The sequence below is a fragment of the Eurytemora carolleeae genome, unplaced genomic scaffold (assembly GCF_000591075.1).
Source record: "Eurytemora carolleeae unplaced genomic scaffold, Eaff_2.0 scaffold119, whole genome shotgun sequence".
In the NCBI taxonomy this organism is placed as follows: Eukaryota; Metazoa; Arthropoda; class Copepoda; order Calanoida; family Temoridae; genus Eurytemora; species Eurytemora carolleeae.
Window position 1 is genome coordinate 264,014 of NW_019396072.1, and position 17,849 is coordinate 281,862.

At 33.6% G+C, this 17,849-nt stretch overlaps 1 protein-coding gene across 1 annotated transcript; it reads left to right on the top strand.

Moving 5' to 3' along the window:
- Positions 1 to 132: 132 nt before the first annotated feature.
- Positions 133 to 16,342, top strand: LOC111713007 (uncharacterized). The gene is made up of 18 exons (XM_023487786.1): positions 133 to 235; positions 1,548 to 1,595; positions 3,684 to 3,791; positions 4,033 to 4,035; positions 4,379 to 5,464; positions 5,787 to 5,824; positions 6,115 to 6,246; positions 6,905 to 7,016; positions 7,523 to 7,745; positions 8,189 to 8,503; positions 9,336 to 9,472; positions 10,367 to 10,418; positions 10,482 to 10,590; positions 10,714 to 10,800; positions 11,720 to 11,822; positions 12,978 to 13,094; positions 15,707 to 15,885; positions 16,209 to 16,342. The coding sequence occupies exons 1-17, from the start codon at positions 201 to 203 to the stop codon at positions 15,840 to 15,842; spliced, it is 2,841 nt and encodes a 946-aa protein (XP_023343554.1). The 5' UTR covers positions 133 to 200; the 3' UTR covers positions 15,843 to 15,885; positions 16,209 to 16,342.
- The last annotated feature ends 1,507 nt before the right edge of the window (positions 16,343 to 17,849 follow it).

The window sequence follows — 17,849 nt, forward strand, 5'->3', positions numbered from 1 at the left end:
AAAAAATAAAAAGCACAGCATTTAAGTTGCTGACTCACGCTGGATTTTATACCTTCATAAATCTTTAGATTTTTCAATCTTTTCTTAATTCCTTTTTCATTTTCTTTAATGTAAATAATGTATTATTTAATTTTCTAATTTTGTTTACTATCGAACCCCCAGTCTGAATAATGTCTTCTTGTTACAGAAAATGTTAAAAAATGTGTGATACACTAGAATCAAAATGTCTCTCCAGGTAATTCAAATTCAGAAATATGAGAATTCAACCCCCTGGCCCCCCTCTTAAAAAAATCAAAATATTTTTATTCCGTTTTTATTTCTGAATTCCGAAAAGTAAATGATTTTTGGGGAAAAATTACAAAAAAGAAGGGAGGGAAGTTCATGTCATTTTTTATCTTCTTCGTAAATCTTCGAAAATCATCTTCAATATTCTTCAAAATATATATCCACGCAGATTTTCGGATTCACTAAACATTTATTTTTATTTTGGAACTGAACAGTGAATAAAAAAAGTCAATAAAGACGGAAGTATAATTATGAATAAATTTTTAACCCCTGGGTATCAAGTTATAATATATTTATCCCAAGAAGTTTGAATTTCTGTTCTCCAGTATGGAATTTCAAATGGAAACTGTCAAACTTGGCGGTTTGTGCAAAATTGTTGAGAAAAATTATCGAGTTTCTGTTCCTATTGTCCAGAATCTTATTGTTTCATATCAAATTATCAAGTTTGAAAAGAATTCTTTTTAATTTTGTTTTTTGACTTTTGCCACCTATAAAGTAAGATTGTTTATTGTTAATAATACACATACAAGTTATAGTGTTACAGGCAAAAAATCTGCAACTATTTTTATATTTTTTACTATATTTATGTAATTATAGCAATAAAGTGGAGCTTAGCAATTTGCTGTTTTGGGTATAATCCCCACCTAATTAATATGAAAACGTTTAAAATATGATAAATATTACTAGGTTTTGAAAGTTTACAATAAGTCAGGGATTACTAGTTAAATTTAGAGAGACCGAGGTGCAGCATAACAAATTAATTGATTTTTCAGTTTTAAGTTTCGTACGCTTAACAGAATAAGATTAAGCATGTACAAAAATCTACAAAGTTATATTTTCATTTTTTGCAAGAATAACAAAAGGGTTTATTCCGGGCAATCAAAAAATGACAGCTTTTATGTTGACCCGGTTAATTATGTTAAAAAACATCACAATCTGCTGAGATTTTTTGGAAAAATTATTTTTTAAATTACGATAAAATATTATACTTCTACTGGAGTGGATGCTACGTGTTTCCCCGAGCCCCTCGACCAATTTATCTCTAAATACATATTTTGCTTCTACTGCGCGTTGGATTGTTTAGATCAAATTGGTGTTGGCAACTCTTGGTGTATAATTCCAATTGCTGTTTTTGTAAGTAATTACTTATAAAAGAGATATTATTGTTGATCTAGAAGTTGAAGGGATTGTGGGTGTAATTGCAAGTGACTCCTTTAATAGATTGATATATGTAAATAGTTTAATATTAGATAATTATTTAGATATCTGGATTGGTTGGAGGGGGAATGCAATACTTGGGTTCAGCTTAGGTAACAAATTATTATCTAATCATTTTCTAACACAATCTTTAAAAAAGTATTTTTTTTTCAATTTAAAAAATAAGAATTACGATTCTTGTGATTAGTCGAATTTAAATGAAGTACTTGCAAAATTCTGTTAAACCATACAACGAAAAATAGAAAGAACAAAAGTATTAAATCAAGAAGGCGAAAAAATCGAATCAAAAGTTTTATAAAGTTGCGATCAATTTCGTTACAGCAGATACATATTTATTTATACCGAAGGGACTCATTTGTCCTCTAAGTGAGCTTAGAAGTAAAACGAGTTACCCGACCCGCAAGCATCCCCATTAGATAATGAGATGTTAGCCTCAGGGTAGATGGCCTGTGTTAGGATCGTATACTGGTAAATACGACCTGGGTCAGGCCGCATGTCGGTTTGGTCGTCATGCACCCCAGGCTGTTACCCCAGCCCGCCTAGTCCTGCAAGAGAACTAGTATGTAGTTTGTTTCTCGTATATTGTTAAAAACTCCATCCAGGTTTTAAAACCCCCATGCCAGTTCATCCTGATTTAAAGCTTAAGTTAGTTCATCTAGCATTCATATCCAGGGTTGGGTCATCCAGAATTAGTTCATAGGTTTGGATCTAGGGTAAATTTATTCAGGGTCATCCAGGTTTGGTTCCTCCAGGTTTAATATCCAGGGTTGGTTCATCCATGGTTAACACCCAGGTTTAATTAATCCAGGTTTAATACCCAGGGTTGATTCATCCAGGTTTAGAACCCAGGGTTGGTACCTCCAGGTTTATTACTCAGGGCTGGTTCATCCCGGTTTAATACCTAGGGTTGGTTCCACGGCCCGCTTATATGTATGCTTCTATCTACCGATCTATACTGTTCTGGGCTAGTGTACATGTAACTTTGTCGGTGGGCTACACAGCTGTTATATCTCAGTGGACCCTAGATATTTTTAGGAAATTTAAGTTTTACTATAACAAATTTTTATTCTGGCTATTGTTTATTCTATAAAAATAATTTGTACTTTTAAAAAGTTTGAAGTGAAGTTCAGGGTCCAAATTAGAGAAGAACTTTGGTGTATAGTGGGCCCTGGAGTAAGCAGAAATGAGATACTGTAGCTAAAATCTTGTTTGCATACATTTTCTTCAAAGAGTTGGTAGCATCAAAGGCGCCTGGTTTTCAGAATTCCAAAATGTGATCTGCCGTTTTTGTACCTTAAGAATTATCCAAGATATTGAGAAATTAGTTTGAAATTCAAAATATTAAATATAAGCAAGGTTCTTTAAATCTTTAGTATCTCCAACCATTTTTATAATACAAAGAAGGAGGCTAAATCTTGTCAAGTTTTAAAGAGTTACATTGTTTTTCTATACTCCTTTGACATCTATTAACTTTACGAAACCAAAGACAAATTGTAAGTTCCAGGGTCCAATGTCTAACGTACTGCATAACACCGCAGCGAAAAAATTACATCGAACGTTGACTATAATATATCCATTCTATTATATATCCATGGTTGGTTCATCCAGGTTCAATACCCAGGTTTGGTTCATTCAGGTTTACTACCCAGGGTTGATTCATCCAGGTTTAAAACCCAGGGTTGGTTCATCCAGGTTTAAACCCAGGGTTGGTTCATCCAGGTGTAATACCAAGGGTTGGTTCATCCAGGTTTAACCCAGGGTTGGTTCATCCAGTAAAACCCAAGGTTGGTTCATCCAGTTTTTAAAACTCAGGTTTGGTTTCTTCAGGTTTAATACCCTGGGTTAGTTCATCCAGGTTTAGTACCAAGAGTGGGTTCATCCAGAGTTGGATCATCCAATCCTAATGCCCAGGTCTGGTTCCTTCAGGTTTAACCCCCTGGGTTAGTTAATCTAGGTTCCTCACCATGGTTTGATTTAGTAAAGACCCACTGGTTTACTACTCAATATATTTTAATTATAATAAGTTGAGCAGCAGTGGTAATGTGTCCAGTCGTAGATTATCAACCTACTCCCCTTAGAACCATCGTTTACACAGATATGATTGGAGAGAAATCTTTACTTTATATTCTTCTCTTGTCCTATCTTGTATAATCTGTATTAAGTTGGTTCTTGCTCTCTAGGTCCCAGAACTGTTCCCTGCTCCGGAATGTCGTGGATAAGATACTTCCTTGTCTCCGGGAGCAGCTCTCCGGAGTCATGTCGGGGACGAGTAGTACAAACCTACGGAGGTATATCCCATCTGTATGTTTTTAAGAATACTCCCACCTCCCGTGGGGGGGGGGATAATTTTTTGATGATCTTTTTGATACTTTTTACTTAAAAATTCATGAATTTTTGCATAAAAAGTCATTTATTTTCCCCAATTCAGCGAATTAAACCCAAAAAAAATTCGCTCCACGCAAACATAAACTACTCAGAAACGTCATATAGCGAAGCTAGTTTTGCTCAATTTATGATTGAAATCTGCAGTGCGTAGAATCCTGATCCACTGGATTTGCGTTTTTCGGCTCTCCGGATCAAAATCCGCATATTTTGTGGATGTGGATCCGGATTCAGGTTTGAAAAATTTACAATAATTATGAATACGAACCGACAAAACATAACTGAACCCCTAAATCGACTCTCCACAATTTACGCTTGGGAATAGGAATTTAACTGGTTTGTGTTATGGTGAGACTCAGTATCAAAAAAAGAAGTCTTAATTTAGATTAGATAATTATTTAGATATCTGGATTGGTTGGAGGGGGAATGCAATACTTGGGTTCAGCTTAGGTAACAAATTATTATCTAATCATTTTCTAACACAATCTTTAANGATGATGAAAGAGATTCTAAGCGGGAAATATCCTTCCGAGAAATATAGAAATATTATAAAACAGCTGCCGAGCTCCATAGATATCCCGGGGGGCCCGGATTCTACTTCTAATGTTCCTGATGATAGAATCAACTCATTTATCGACAAGATTAAGTCGAGAACGAACAAATGCACCAGCATGTGCTGCAACGGAGCGTTTATCGTTGAAACAATGCTTCTGGTTGTAATGAACGACGAAATCAAGGAATTAGTCTTTGATCCTGAAACCATGAAGAACGCTTGGAAACCTGGAGATATCAGAGAATACGTTCCCTTTAACTATCCAGCTCTGCTAGCATCATACAAGCATTTTATAACAGTAGAATCCCCGTGTTCGGAGGAGTTTAGGAGTTTACGACCAATTGCTCTGGAGAAACTAAAAATAGGAAGATTTGATCTACTCCTGTCTCAACACAAGGGATACAAGGTTCTCCGCTCCCACTCCAATACAAGGGAGTACCTGGAGTTCATGAAGTATCTGGGACCTCAGTGGTCCTGGGACTCCAATATATGGGAACCTGAGCATGTTCTAGTCTCCGCCTGTGATTGGCCGGGAATGGAAATGCGCGGATATCTCCCAAATGCGCAGCATGCTATGTACGCACTTACTGATCTTTTTACCCCAAAATGGTGGCGTGATGCCACATTTGAAAAACTAACCGAAATTTCGTTAAGTAATGACTTTGTGACAAATTTCTGTGAAAATGAAGGAACACCTCTATTCTCAGCTATGGGGCACGCCTGTCCAAATCTCAAGGTTCTGGATCTTTCCGGGTTAATCAGGCTAAGGGGAGAAAGTATTCTCTATCTGTTCTTCCACGACGCGTTCCAGATTCTTCACGAGTTTATGTACATTCACAGATACCGGTATGAGTATGATTCTGAGCGTGAATATGGGAGTATATACCTGGATCATACAAACATATCTCAGGTCGAGCAACATTCATTCTCCAGATACTGTCCTTGGTGTGTAGATGACGGGGTAACTAACTGGCTCCGAGCTGGCTGTGAGTTCAATATGGTCGTTTTCTCCGTGATAGATACTAGGGATACAGGATATTTATATTTATACATAAAACCTTTAAGTTTTTGTTAGGCCCAGCGCGGCGCCGGAAATTTCATTGATCCGTTGATAGTTTTTCCGCCTATTCCGGATCCATGGCTGCAATTTTGTTCTCATCATAACTGTGGTTAAAGACATATTTGGTCATAAACCATTTTAGTTATTTCAATTTCACTTAACTTCGGGTGTAAATTTTAAAAATAAAAATAAATCTCTTGACTGTCTCAAAATCTAATTTTTTTTATTTTCTTCAAAGCTTATTTTGACTACTCCTTGATGTATAAACTAAGTATTCTATTCATTAAGAATCTGGAAGTATATTGAGGAAAATGAGATGTCTTTAGGAAACATACAAATATTATCGTGCTTTTAAATAATTAAAATTCAATTTGCATACTTTTTTTCAGTTGGCATAATTAATTTGGTTGTCTTTGATTTCAACATTATTACTTTTTCTTCCGATGTTTTATATTTTTTCATGAAAGACGGAAAGTTTTTAATTTTTGCATTATTAATTCCTACATTTTCTGCTTTTTAAAATTATCTATTAGGTTTTTTTCAACGCGTACCTAATGCCTATGACTGAATTGTTCTCGTTAAAATCCGAATGATAATATTTACATGCTTGGTTCAGATTTAATAAAGAACGGACTGATGTACTCCGTGTCTAGCGAAGACTTATACAAGTCTGTTCTCCGACCCAGGTTAAAGCTTGAGAGACATGGAGAGAAGAAACCCTATGAGGACGGATACATTCCAGAACCAGGTTCTTATTATATTCATAATTTCTTCAGGGTTAACTACTATGGGTTGTGTAAAATTGAGAATAGTTCCTGGGAACCTCATTGCAAAGATGAAAATGCCCGATTCACACCGGTACCCCTAAACTTGAAAACTGATTATTTTTAATTGTGGTTTCTTTACAGAATTGACTTGCGCATTTCTACGATAGGAAAACATACAAGAATTATCTATGGAATTTAACTCTTTTAAACCAAGAAAAACGACAATATCTTCCACTTTGTTGATCAAAGAAAGGTTTCAAGGGTACCGTTGTGAATCGGGCTTTGGCATCTTTGCATAAAGGATCTCTTTTGATCATGCTCACAGTCCCTTTAATGAGAGTTTATTTGATAGTCCCTTAATTCATTGCCCGAGAGAACATGGAGGACCCTAGGTTGCTAACTAACCTTCATCACTAGTAAATAGATCAAGGATTAGGTTCTGCAGTCAAGTATTTCCTATGTTCAAGTCATGAAGCTTAATACTTAAAACTACGTTTGTGCCTGTTCTAGGTTCTGAACTTTGGTTTTCTCCAGTACACATTAAATATATTCCTGTTCTTGGCTGTGAGATGATGAAGGAGTATGATGGTTCTAAACTATGGTATCCTACAGTACATATTAAATATATTCCTGTTCTAGGCTGTGAGATGATGAAGGAGTATGATGGTTCTGAACTATGGTATCCTCCAGCAAATATTAAATATATTCCTGATGAAGATACATCGATACCAATTCTCAACCCTATTGCAAGGTAACTTTTAAGAGAGTTATCTTACTTGGTAGACAAGGGTATTTAATTACTATTTCTTGTATTGAAGGTTGTCAGCAATCATTACAATCATATAGATATTGAACTTACCTGGATTACTAACCCTTGTGTTTTAGATTCTGCCTGGAGTACTTACCCTTGTATTCTAGATTCAACATTAAGTACATAACCTTGTATTCTAGATTCTACATTGAGTACATACCCTTGCATTCTAGATACTACATTGAGTACATACCCTTGCATTCTAGATTCTACATTGAGTACATAACCTTGTATTCTAGATTCTACATTGAGTACATACCCTTGTATTCTAGATTCTACATTGAGTACATAACCTTGTATTCTAGATTCTACATTGAGTACATATCCTTGCATTCTAGTTACTACTTGGAGTTTTACTGTTGTATTCTAGATTATACCCGGAGTACAAACACTTGTATTCTACATCCTATTTAGAGTACTAACTATTACAAACCGTTGTACTCTAGATCTCTACAGATCCTTAACCTGCCTGGTATGTCTCTACGAGGAGAGATGGTTCCCTTCCTTCTCCGCGCCTGTCCTAAACTCAAATCCTTCGGACATGGTGGGAGTATACCCTACGGCCTGGAGCTACTTTCTCAATATCAAGATGAGGAAGATGATTTAATTTTAAACCTGGAGGAGCTAGAGATAGATTTCGACTACCTGGATGAAAATGATCAGAAAGAGGTGCGATATCTAAATAAAAACGTGATACGCATGAAAAAAAGTTTTTTTTTAAAGCCTGTTAAATGATGTCTTAAACAAACGTCTAATAGTGCTAACCAGAAATGTCTGAAATAGGAAGACGACTTTTAGCTCAAGTTATAGCTTTAAACAGCATGGGACACAGTAATTTTGCAATTTAAATAGGGCCATTTGATAATTTGATAAGAGTCTAGTAAAACTGTTTGCTTTGTAACAACATCAAATACAATTGAGTATTCCTGTAAAGTCGTCTTCCTATTACAGAGTTTTCTGGTTATCACTGTACATACATCGATTTAAATTTGACATCAGACACATTGCACCATTTCAAGAAATGTTAAAGAGAAGGAGATAAAGTAAACATAAAGTTGCTGAAGTCTTGAATATTAGTAGTTATTGAAGGATTTAAACCATGATATCTCTAGATTCCTGATTATGATGAACGATATGGAACCTCAGACACACTCTCCGCTAACTCACCAAACTTTAATTTTCTCCTCGCAAACTTCGGACAGAAGATATTTAAACCCGAGGACGACAACGATAATTTCGGCGAGGTTGCTTCCAAACAGTTTGCTCTCCGAGTATACCAGGAGGTTGCTAAGTATGCTCCTGAACTTAATCTTGATGAACGGATAGAGAAGTATGTTGGTCTAATTGTTCGCTATGCTAAGAAACTGAAGCGTTTGAGCATATTTATGACCTCGACCTTTGGTAACGACCTTGAAGAGGATTCTAAGGTAAGCTCGACCTGTACAATTTAAATATTCATAAAGTATTATTTGTTAAAGATCAGATTCATTACAGTCAGTATTTGTTTTGTTATGTATAAAAGATCAGATTTATTAAAGCTGGGATATGTTTGGTTGTTATGTATAAATAATCAGATTTATTAAAACCTTGATATGTTTTGTTGTTATGTATAAAAGATCAGATTTATTATACTGGGATATGTTTTGTTGTTATGTATAAAAGATCCGATTTATTAAAACTGGGATATGTTTTGTTGTTATGTATAAAAGATCATATTTATTAAAGCTGGGATATGTTTTGTTGTTATGTATAAAAGATCAGATTTATTAAACCTGGTATAAGTTCTGCTAGTAAAATTAGTCACAATAAAACGGATAGAGTTGCCTTTTCTTTCCATTATTAAACATGGCTAAAAATCATGGATTAAACGACAATACTTTTTATTTTTATTTTAAACCGGTACAAGCTGTAAAACCTAACTTCATTCTTGAACTAGTAAATTCATTTCGAGTCTGAGGGGTGGATAGTTGGACATTCCTAACAGCCTGATTTGATTTGATTTGATTTGATTTGATTTGATTTGATTTGATTTGATTTGATTTGATTTGATTTGATTTGATTTGATTTGATTTGATTTGATTTGTTAGTTCAATTAGTGTTTTGAGATGTGGGGAAGTGCGGTGTCTCTAAAACAATTTGATTGATTGATTGATTGATTGATTGATTAACTGATTGATTGATTTATGAAAGATCAGATTTATTAAAGCTGGGATATGTTTTGTTGTTTTATTACACCTGAGCCTGATATACTGTATGTAGGTTTGGAATGGTTTGCTAGATCTAAAGAACTTGACGGAGCTTGAACTAAGGTTTGCTAAGTTTGATGATGTTGCTGGGCTAATCAAGGTTCTTGGTCCTAAACTCAAGAAAATAAAAACATACTGTCTTCCTTCCAGGTAGGTTGCCTTAAACAATATCTTGTATATAAAGCAGAGCCGCGGAATGTGGGTGCGTGTGTGCATGTACAGGGTTACCAACAAAGTATGTGACTTCAGAGACGACTGCAACCAATTTTTTTCTGAATTCTTCCAACCCTGTAGTTACAAACTTGGTCCTATCTATGCAAAATCTTTAAAAACTTATTTAAGTAGAATTATTAAAGTTTCATCCTTTGTGGATGCCATTGTATGTTTGTTACTTTTACCCGGCCAAACCTTTACACATACAGAGGGGTAGGCGATTATATCAATATAATGAAAACGACTTTTTATTCAAGTTTTAATTGTTAATAAGATATTTTCAAATTGCAAATTTAAAAGTAATTTAAGAGTAACTGATTTTAATTAAGAGCTTCTCTATGTTTTTCATGTTTATGTGTATCCATTCATGCTTTTTGAAAGCTTGATAAAAGTCAAAATTTAAGTCGAAAAGTCTTCTTCATTGTATTGATATATACGACGACGACTGTATTAAATTAACCGTTTCTTTGCAAAATAAAGTCGTTTTTTGCCGAGTGTTAGACAATTTTACTTTTTTACTGATTAAATGTTTAATTAGATGATGTTTTGTAAGGACTTCAACAAAATTTCAGGAATCAATCAAAAGGAGGGAGCACGAGTGCTAAAACCCCCCTCCTCCCAAGCCCCCCCCCCCCCGGGTTTTACTCTAAATTGTGAAGTTGCCGTCTATACTGCGGATGTATCCAATATAAAGTATCAAGATCCGTCTATACAACACATTAGTTCACGTCCGCCTCTTTACGACTACTGCAATTCCATATTCCATGACTAGAGTATAGAATTTTATTAAATAATTATATTTATGATAATTCTTAAGTTATGTTTGTTCAGGCATGGATTTGCGGAGTTAATGAATTGGATGATGGGAGGAAATAATACTGAGGTAAGCAGCGTAATTTGATCCTTAAAATAAACAAAACATTTGTTAACTTAATGTATATTCTAGATAGAGTTTGCTCTGGTCATATGTGAGCAGTGTCCAAATCTAGAAGAACTGGATTGTGTTTCTTTAATGTACAATTTCCATTTTGGACAACAGATTAAAACCGAACCAGGAATGTGAAACCATCTTTTATACATGTCTATAATACTTGTTATATTTCATACATTTTTGTTTAAACCTTAAGTTTTTTCTAAATTACATAAAAGTTTTTGTCAAATGGTTTTGAACATGTTAGGACACTTTACTAATCTTAAACATATCAATGTTGGATACATCACTTGGGATACTCTTCTCCAGATCTGGTCTCTAGTAATCAATCTAGGTAGGAACCTAGAACCTTTAATATACCACCAGGAGACCAAGCAACCTATAATTTGTACACCTGTACTTACAACCTAGAATCAAAACACATAGAACCATGAATAAAGTACCTGTATAACCTGGCAACCTGTAAAATTGTAAACCTGAAAACAGTGCTTAGGATCCATTTCATTTTGATGCGGATCTGCCCTTTTAAAAAAATGGATCCTGATGAACATGAACATTTCTTTTAAGATATTCTGATTTTTAACAAAGAAGAATTTTATCCTTAAACTTGAATCATTCAGAAAAAGGAAACTTTTAATAATCACTCTTTTGTCAACAGAGCTGAGAACTTTAGAATGGTGGATATCAGGATTAATGCTTAATCCACTCTTTTTCTTAATCTCAAGATTAAATAATGCTTGTTCTTCTCTTGTCATTAATCTCCAGATTAATTATCTGATCGTGATTAAGGATATCCCATTCTAAAGTTTTCAGCTCAGTTCAGATTTGGGTTTTGAGATCAAACATATGTTTTTTTACAAATTTTTGTTTGATATTTTGCCCCCATTGATCCAAGAAACCTAAAGGATTCCCTAAGCACTGCATGGAAACATAGAAACTAATGCAAACACACCTAGAATATGGGTCAGAGTAACATAAAGAACATTGTACTTTAAACCCTAGACTTAAGCAAGAAACCTAAAACATTTTACTGAATCTTCTAGATCTTTTAATTCTAAGAATCTATACAATTTTACTTTTTTACTTACACTTTTTTGCGATAAATCTGTACTATGTTATCACGCCCTATAAGATTAATAGTAATGAGAATATTAATGCGAAATATTGCGTTCAAACATTATGTACCGTAAATATAAATAGGATATATACTTTAAATCATTCATATATCCAAACTCTCAACTTATTTTTTATAGAGAGCCTAAAGATGACAGGAATAGTAGAATCCTTCACGATGTCTAGTCTCTCTGTGATTAGCCTAGATAAGCCAAAAGTTAACAACCTTCTCTCCAGGAATAGGTAACCTTCTTTATTTGAGGAGATTTCAATCTTAAATCCAGGGAAGGGTTAGAGGCCCCCCCCCCCTCCATTTATATATTCTTTTTAAAGGGAGTGACCGGCTATGTAAGGTAGTTGAACTGAGTATGCAGTGTTGTGGAAAACTTCTTTCGGATTCATTTGAGACATATCAAACTTTTTAAAGATCTGTAAATTCCAAGTTTGAGCGCAAATTCGACGTTCAAACCTCCTACTCTGAGGATGGATACGTTTTCAGAATTAGCTTTTTTTTAATTATTAAATAACGACAACGAAAAATAAAGTAAAAATTATACAGTAATCTAATTAGATGGTTAGGAACATATTTCCCAAAAGAAATTTTTGTCAATAAATCAATGCTAAAATCGATTATTTCTTTTTCATTATTATATTGAATTTCACATCTTCTTTGAATTTATTCGCAGATTTCTTTAAATTCTTCAAATGTCGTCTTTTCAATAATAATTCTAGAAAATCTGCGAAAATCTTTGTGAATAATGAGAAACCACAATAATGAGAAAATAGACACTAATAATTGAACAAGATTACTTATTTTCGATGATAAGATAAATTTTTATTTTTTCAATATGTTCCTATACATGACGTCTGTAGTTTATTGTAGAAGTTTTTTACATTTTATGTCGTCGTTATTTTATAATTTAATAAAAACTAATTCTGAAAACGTTTTGAACATCGAATTTGCGCTCAAACTCAGGATTTACAGATCTTTAAAAAGTTTAATATGTCTCAAATGAATCCGAAAAAAGTTTTCCACAACACTGCATACTCAGTTCATCTACCTTACATAGCCGGTCACTCCCTTTAAAGAAATAAACCAAGATTTTTTAAAGAGAGGTTTAGTGGTTTGGTTTGGCTTGGTTGAACCTCTATTAATATAGTGGTGTGTCCGATTCACAACGATACCCTTAAAAGCTTTGTATTTGATATTTAATCCAATTAATTTAAACTTCAAACTAGAAAACAGTCGAAATCTTCCCCATTATTGATAAGATAAAGGTTTGAAGGGAACGGTTCCCTCGTGCATTCTCCTCTTCAATTACTTCAGAGAATTACTAGAAATTATAACTACAGTCCTTGTAAGGAAGATTTTATTAATTAAAAAATAATATAATTTAGTATGGAAAAGTTGAAATGTATCCGTGCTGTGAAGTTTGAGTTTACAAGCTTCAGTTCAGCTCATCTATTCATCTATCATCTACCACAGATCTCTACAGTCTCCAAACTTATCATCAGGTCGAATATTAGTATTCTTAATGTTCTATAATAGGTTGTAGAATATTAATCAAAATAATAGGTTCTGTTAAGTGAGTAGAATCGGTTCTGTTAAAATCAGAAGAATAGGTTCTGTAGAAGTAAATTGAGAATAAGTTCTGTTGAAATCAGGAGAATAGGTTCTGTAGAAATCAGAAGAATAGGTTCTGTAGAAATCAGGAGAATAGGTCCTGTAGAAGTAAATTGAGAATAAGTTCTGTAGAAATCAGAAGAATAGGTTCTGTAGAAATTAAGAGAATATGTTCTGTAGAAATCAGGAGAATCGGTTTTGTAGAAATCAGGAGAATAGGTTCTGTAGAAAACGGAAAAATTGCTTCGTTAGAACTCGGAAGAATAGGTTCTGCTGAAATTAAGAGGATAGGTTCTGTAGAAATCAGGAAATATGTTCTGTAGAAATTAAGAGAATATGTTCTGTAGAAATCAGAAGAATGTGTTCTGTAGAAATTAAGAGCCTAGGTTCTGTAGAAATCAGGAGATTAGGTTCTGTAGAAATTAAGAGGCTAGGTTCTATATAAATCAGAAGAATAGGTTCTGTAGAAATTAAGAGAATATGATCTGTAGAAATCAGAAGACTAGGTTCTGTAGAAATTAGTAGAATAGTTTCTGTAGAAATCAGAAGACTAGGTTCTGTAGAAATTAGTAGAATAGTTTCTGTAGAAATCAGAAGAATAGGTTCTGTAGAAATTAGTAGAATAGTTTCTGTAGAAATAATCAGGAGATACTTTTTCATTAAAAATTATTTTTATTTTCTTCCTGTTGCTCTTATTGTCATTATTGATTTTTAACCCTGTTGTAAACACTAAACAGCTTGGTCCCTTAACACAGACACTCTTTTATTTACAGACAAACACACATTACGGGAGGGGTCAGTTTTAGTGTATATTTTTACCCCCTCATCTGAAAATAGAAAATTGATCAATAATATTTTCTAGAACGATTAATAGTCAGAATATTTCATTGAATGAGAAGGGGAGAACAGTAGGATAGACGTATTTTTCTATTGTTATAAAAACTACTCGTGGAATCTTGATTCCAGGATTTGTTTGATTTAAAAAAAACAGGATTTGCAGATTAAAATTTGCCAAGGAACAATAATTGTTGAGAGAAAATATATGAAACCCTGGCCAGGATGTAATTAATTAGTAATTTATAGCTATGTAGGAATTTGTGGCTTTTCTAGAAATTATAGCGGAAACTTTTTTAGGGTGGGGGGGGCCACATATCCCCACCTTTGTAAAGCCCCTGGCCCTCATAGTACGAAATTAAACCGAGAAGTGGGGAGTAGTGTGAGGGATGAATCTAATAGTAATATAGAACGGATAATCCTTACTATTGATAATCGATATTCTTCTCCAAGCATAAATATATATTTTAGTTTTGTTTATGTACAGTTTACGCTCTCAACTGTACCGTAATCCGTACGCAATATATAATTAATCAAATGCACCACAGAGGGATGAATTAAGGTTAAATAAGTCGTCTTTACAGCTTCAGGACCTTTTTTAGAGAATGTCTATTACCTGTACAGTGTACACGCTACATAAATATCATAAATAATGTAACTTTCTGGGACATTTCTTCTCATTTATGTTTCATTGTCCCTTCTTCAAATTATGTCAAGTGTGGACGCAAAGCGCACTTCATTCCTGTAGTGTTTCTTAAACTTGAAATTGTAAATAAAAATTATATTTGTGTACAAAAAATAAGTGTTAGAATAAGATTTTTTTCAAATGCCTGTTGGCTAAGCAGGAAAGCGCTGACCCCCCAACACCACCTTTACTGCTTGCTATTACTAGTTAATTTGAAAAGATTTGATACTCCGATCTGTCAGAAATCTGATTATCGATGTTGAATTAGTTGGACAGAGTCACATAATTATCTCCAAAAAACGCCTCCGAAGATTCATAGAATAAGTGGAGATATCAACATATTTTTTAGGTCTATAGATAGTATAGTTGTTGTTTATGATAACCTTATACCCCCTTTATCATAGATCACTTTTATTCTGTCGCGCGTGGTGTTGCCAGAGATGGTGTGCATGGTGGCTATCATCATTATTATCTCTCTTTTCTTTACTCTGCACGAGTCGTGGGTGGATTAGATTTTAATCCACGACTTATTTTTATCATATCCTTATTCTAATTTTTAGTCAATTGTTTAGTATTAATATATACTTAGCTGAAGTGCCCGGCGTTGCCCGTGGAATAAAAAAATTTGAAAATGGTGAATATTTGTTAACCCAGGGATACCCCTGAGTTTCCTAAAAAAAATATCTGCCCATTCGGTCCAGCTGTTTGGCCGGCTATAGGGAATATATATTATATAGATTACTTGAGGCTTCCGGGACGCTTTGTGTTCTCTGTCTATATAAAGTTTGTGTTGCTTTATTTGCGAGCAATTGTTCTTGGTAAACTGTAAAATTGCAGATTTTTCATAAATAGTTTTTGTTTTTTTCATAATCCTGCAATTCCCTCCCAGGCATCGTCTAAGATCAAGCAAAATGTTTCGCTGTTTATTTTATACAATTACCCTAGCAAACCTACAATATATATTTTATGATTGTATGATTGTAGGGATGATGAACCTGATGTTGAGGATGGGATGAGTGAGGATGAGTGGGTGGTCTGGTTGAAGAGAAGGAAGGATGAGAATGGTCTGTGTGTCAACTGGACTGGGAAATTTGTATTTGAGGAAACCAATGAGGATTGATTTTAAACTGAATCTATATTCGACATCTTTCAAAGCCTACAGGGTAGTAATTTACATTTGTTACTATTATAATACCCCCCTTCCAAAGCGCCAAATTTCTTAGGCAAAGATATGATTTTTTGACAGATCCGTGTTACAAGGAATCATATTTCATAAAAGTGTTAATTAATGCCATGTCTGCTTGGTGATTTCTTCTCCCTTAACGGTTTAACCCGGCCTTTGATGTTAATCAAGACTAATTATTAAACGTGATTAACTGAATATAGATAATTTAAGCTTTATATCAAACTAATGCAAATTCTAGTTTTAGCCTTTAGCTAAATATCAGATTTTCAAGTTAATTAATTTATAAATTAATTTGAAAAGACCAAAACAATTTTCTATTTAAAAAAATTATTAATATTTCTTAAATAAAAAAGTGTTCAGGAACGCAATCGTTTCTGTAGGAAAATGAAAATAAGATATCCTAAATCTGTCAATGGTGTAAACGGTACGGTTTCTGTAGAAAAATGAAAATAAGATATCCTAAATCTGTCAATGATGTAAACGGTACGGTTGTAAATTTGACATGCCACACTCAAAACGAATGAACGCCATTTAAAGATTAGGTTTCAAAAATTTTCTAATTCTTCAAACAACTTGTAATAAATTAGGTTATTTGTGTATAATCTCAAAAACTGTGATTGAAAATGTTTAAATTTGTCGGATATTGTTATAATTTTATTATTTTTGTTTTTCCATCAATTTAATAAATAGTTGAATTGAGACTAACAATTTCCTACTTAAATACGACTCAATTCGGGGACCGAATTTAATTAATGAACTACTTACCGCCGACGCAAATCCTGAATCACCGATTCTTATCTTTATGAATCTTTAATGTTGAATCGGTGATTCAAGGAATTCAAGTTGAGCGACATAGGTCAAATTCAAAAAGTTCGGTCCCGGGACATATAAATGAAATATTAGAAATAAAGAAATAAAGTATTTCCGCGGATTTAAAATGTACACTCTGACCCACAAAACATGACGGTTGAAAGATTAATCTTTGACATACTTTGCGGAATTTTTTGTCAACAAATTTCTACATGCGCGCATAATTACTAAATTCCCCTAGTCCTGACATTTGCAAAATGTGTCTGCCTTTTTTTCTGATTTAAAAATTACCGGAGAAATCAAGAATCTTGTTCAATTCTTAAGTTATAAGAAAAACCCTGATTATTGAAATCAAAACGAAATTTTTAGTTATGTATCCGTTAATCAGTATAGCACATATTTTTTATTACGGCCCAGGCGTGTTATTAATTATTATTTCGAGAATTCTACTTCTAAAATTGGTTTACGAATAATGCCACAAATTATATTAAAGATCAAAGTTGTTTTTCAATCGTCATGTCTCGTGAGACACCTTGAAGCAGAAGACTTCTTTTGTCAACAATAATTGCCGGGAAAATAATTATATCTTTAACCAGAAATTTCGATACGTTCGACTAGAAATCAAAATAAATTAGTGGATTGAGAAAATGTTTTGCCTTCACTAATTACACTATTGAACGATATTGTTAAAAACGAAAATTCGCTAATATTTATGTTTAAAATACTTTTCCTACGAAATTCCCTAAATTTCTAACCATAAAATGCTGCGGGGATGATGTTGTGTGATGGATAATTCATCTTCGTCATCGTGCATCGTAATTCTCACAGGATATTCTTCTTTTTAGTATTCATAGCGTGGAAATTGGAGGAAAATGCATTTCATCTCATTTTTAAACTTTTAGAAACTAACTTTTTAACTTTGACAAGAATATAAGATGAAAAAGAACAAAACTCAAATGTTAAATTGCAAAATTAGAGAGCGAGTTATAATTTTAACTTGTAATATTTGAATTAGATTTTTCAGGGCTGTATAATTACATTTTTTATTCTTTTGGCTACTTCCCTTCCTATTTTTTCACCTTGCCTATTATCCCATTCTCTACCCTTGCCTATAGTCTCATTCTCTAGCCT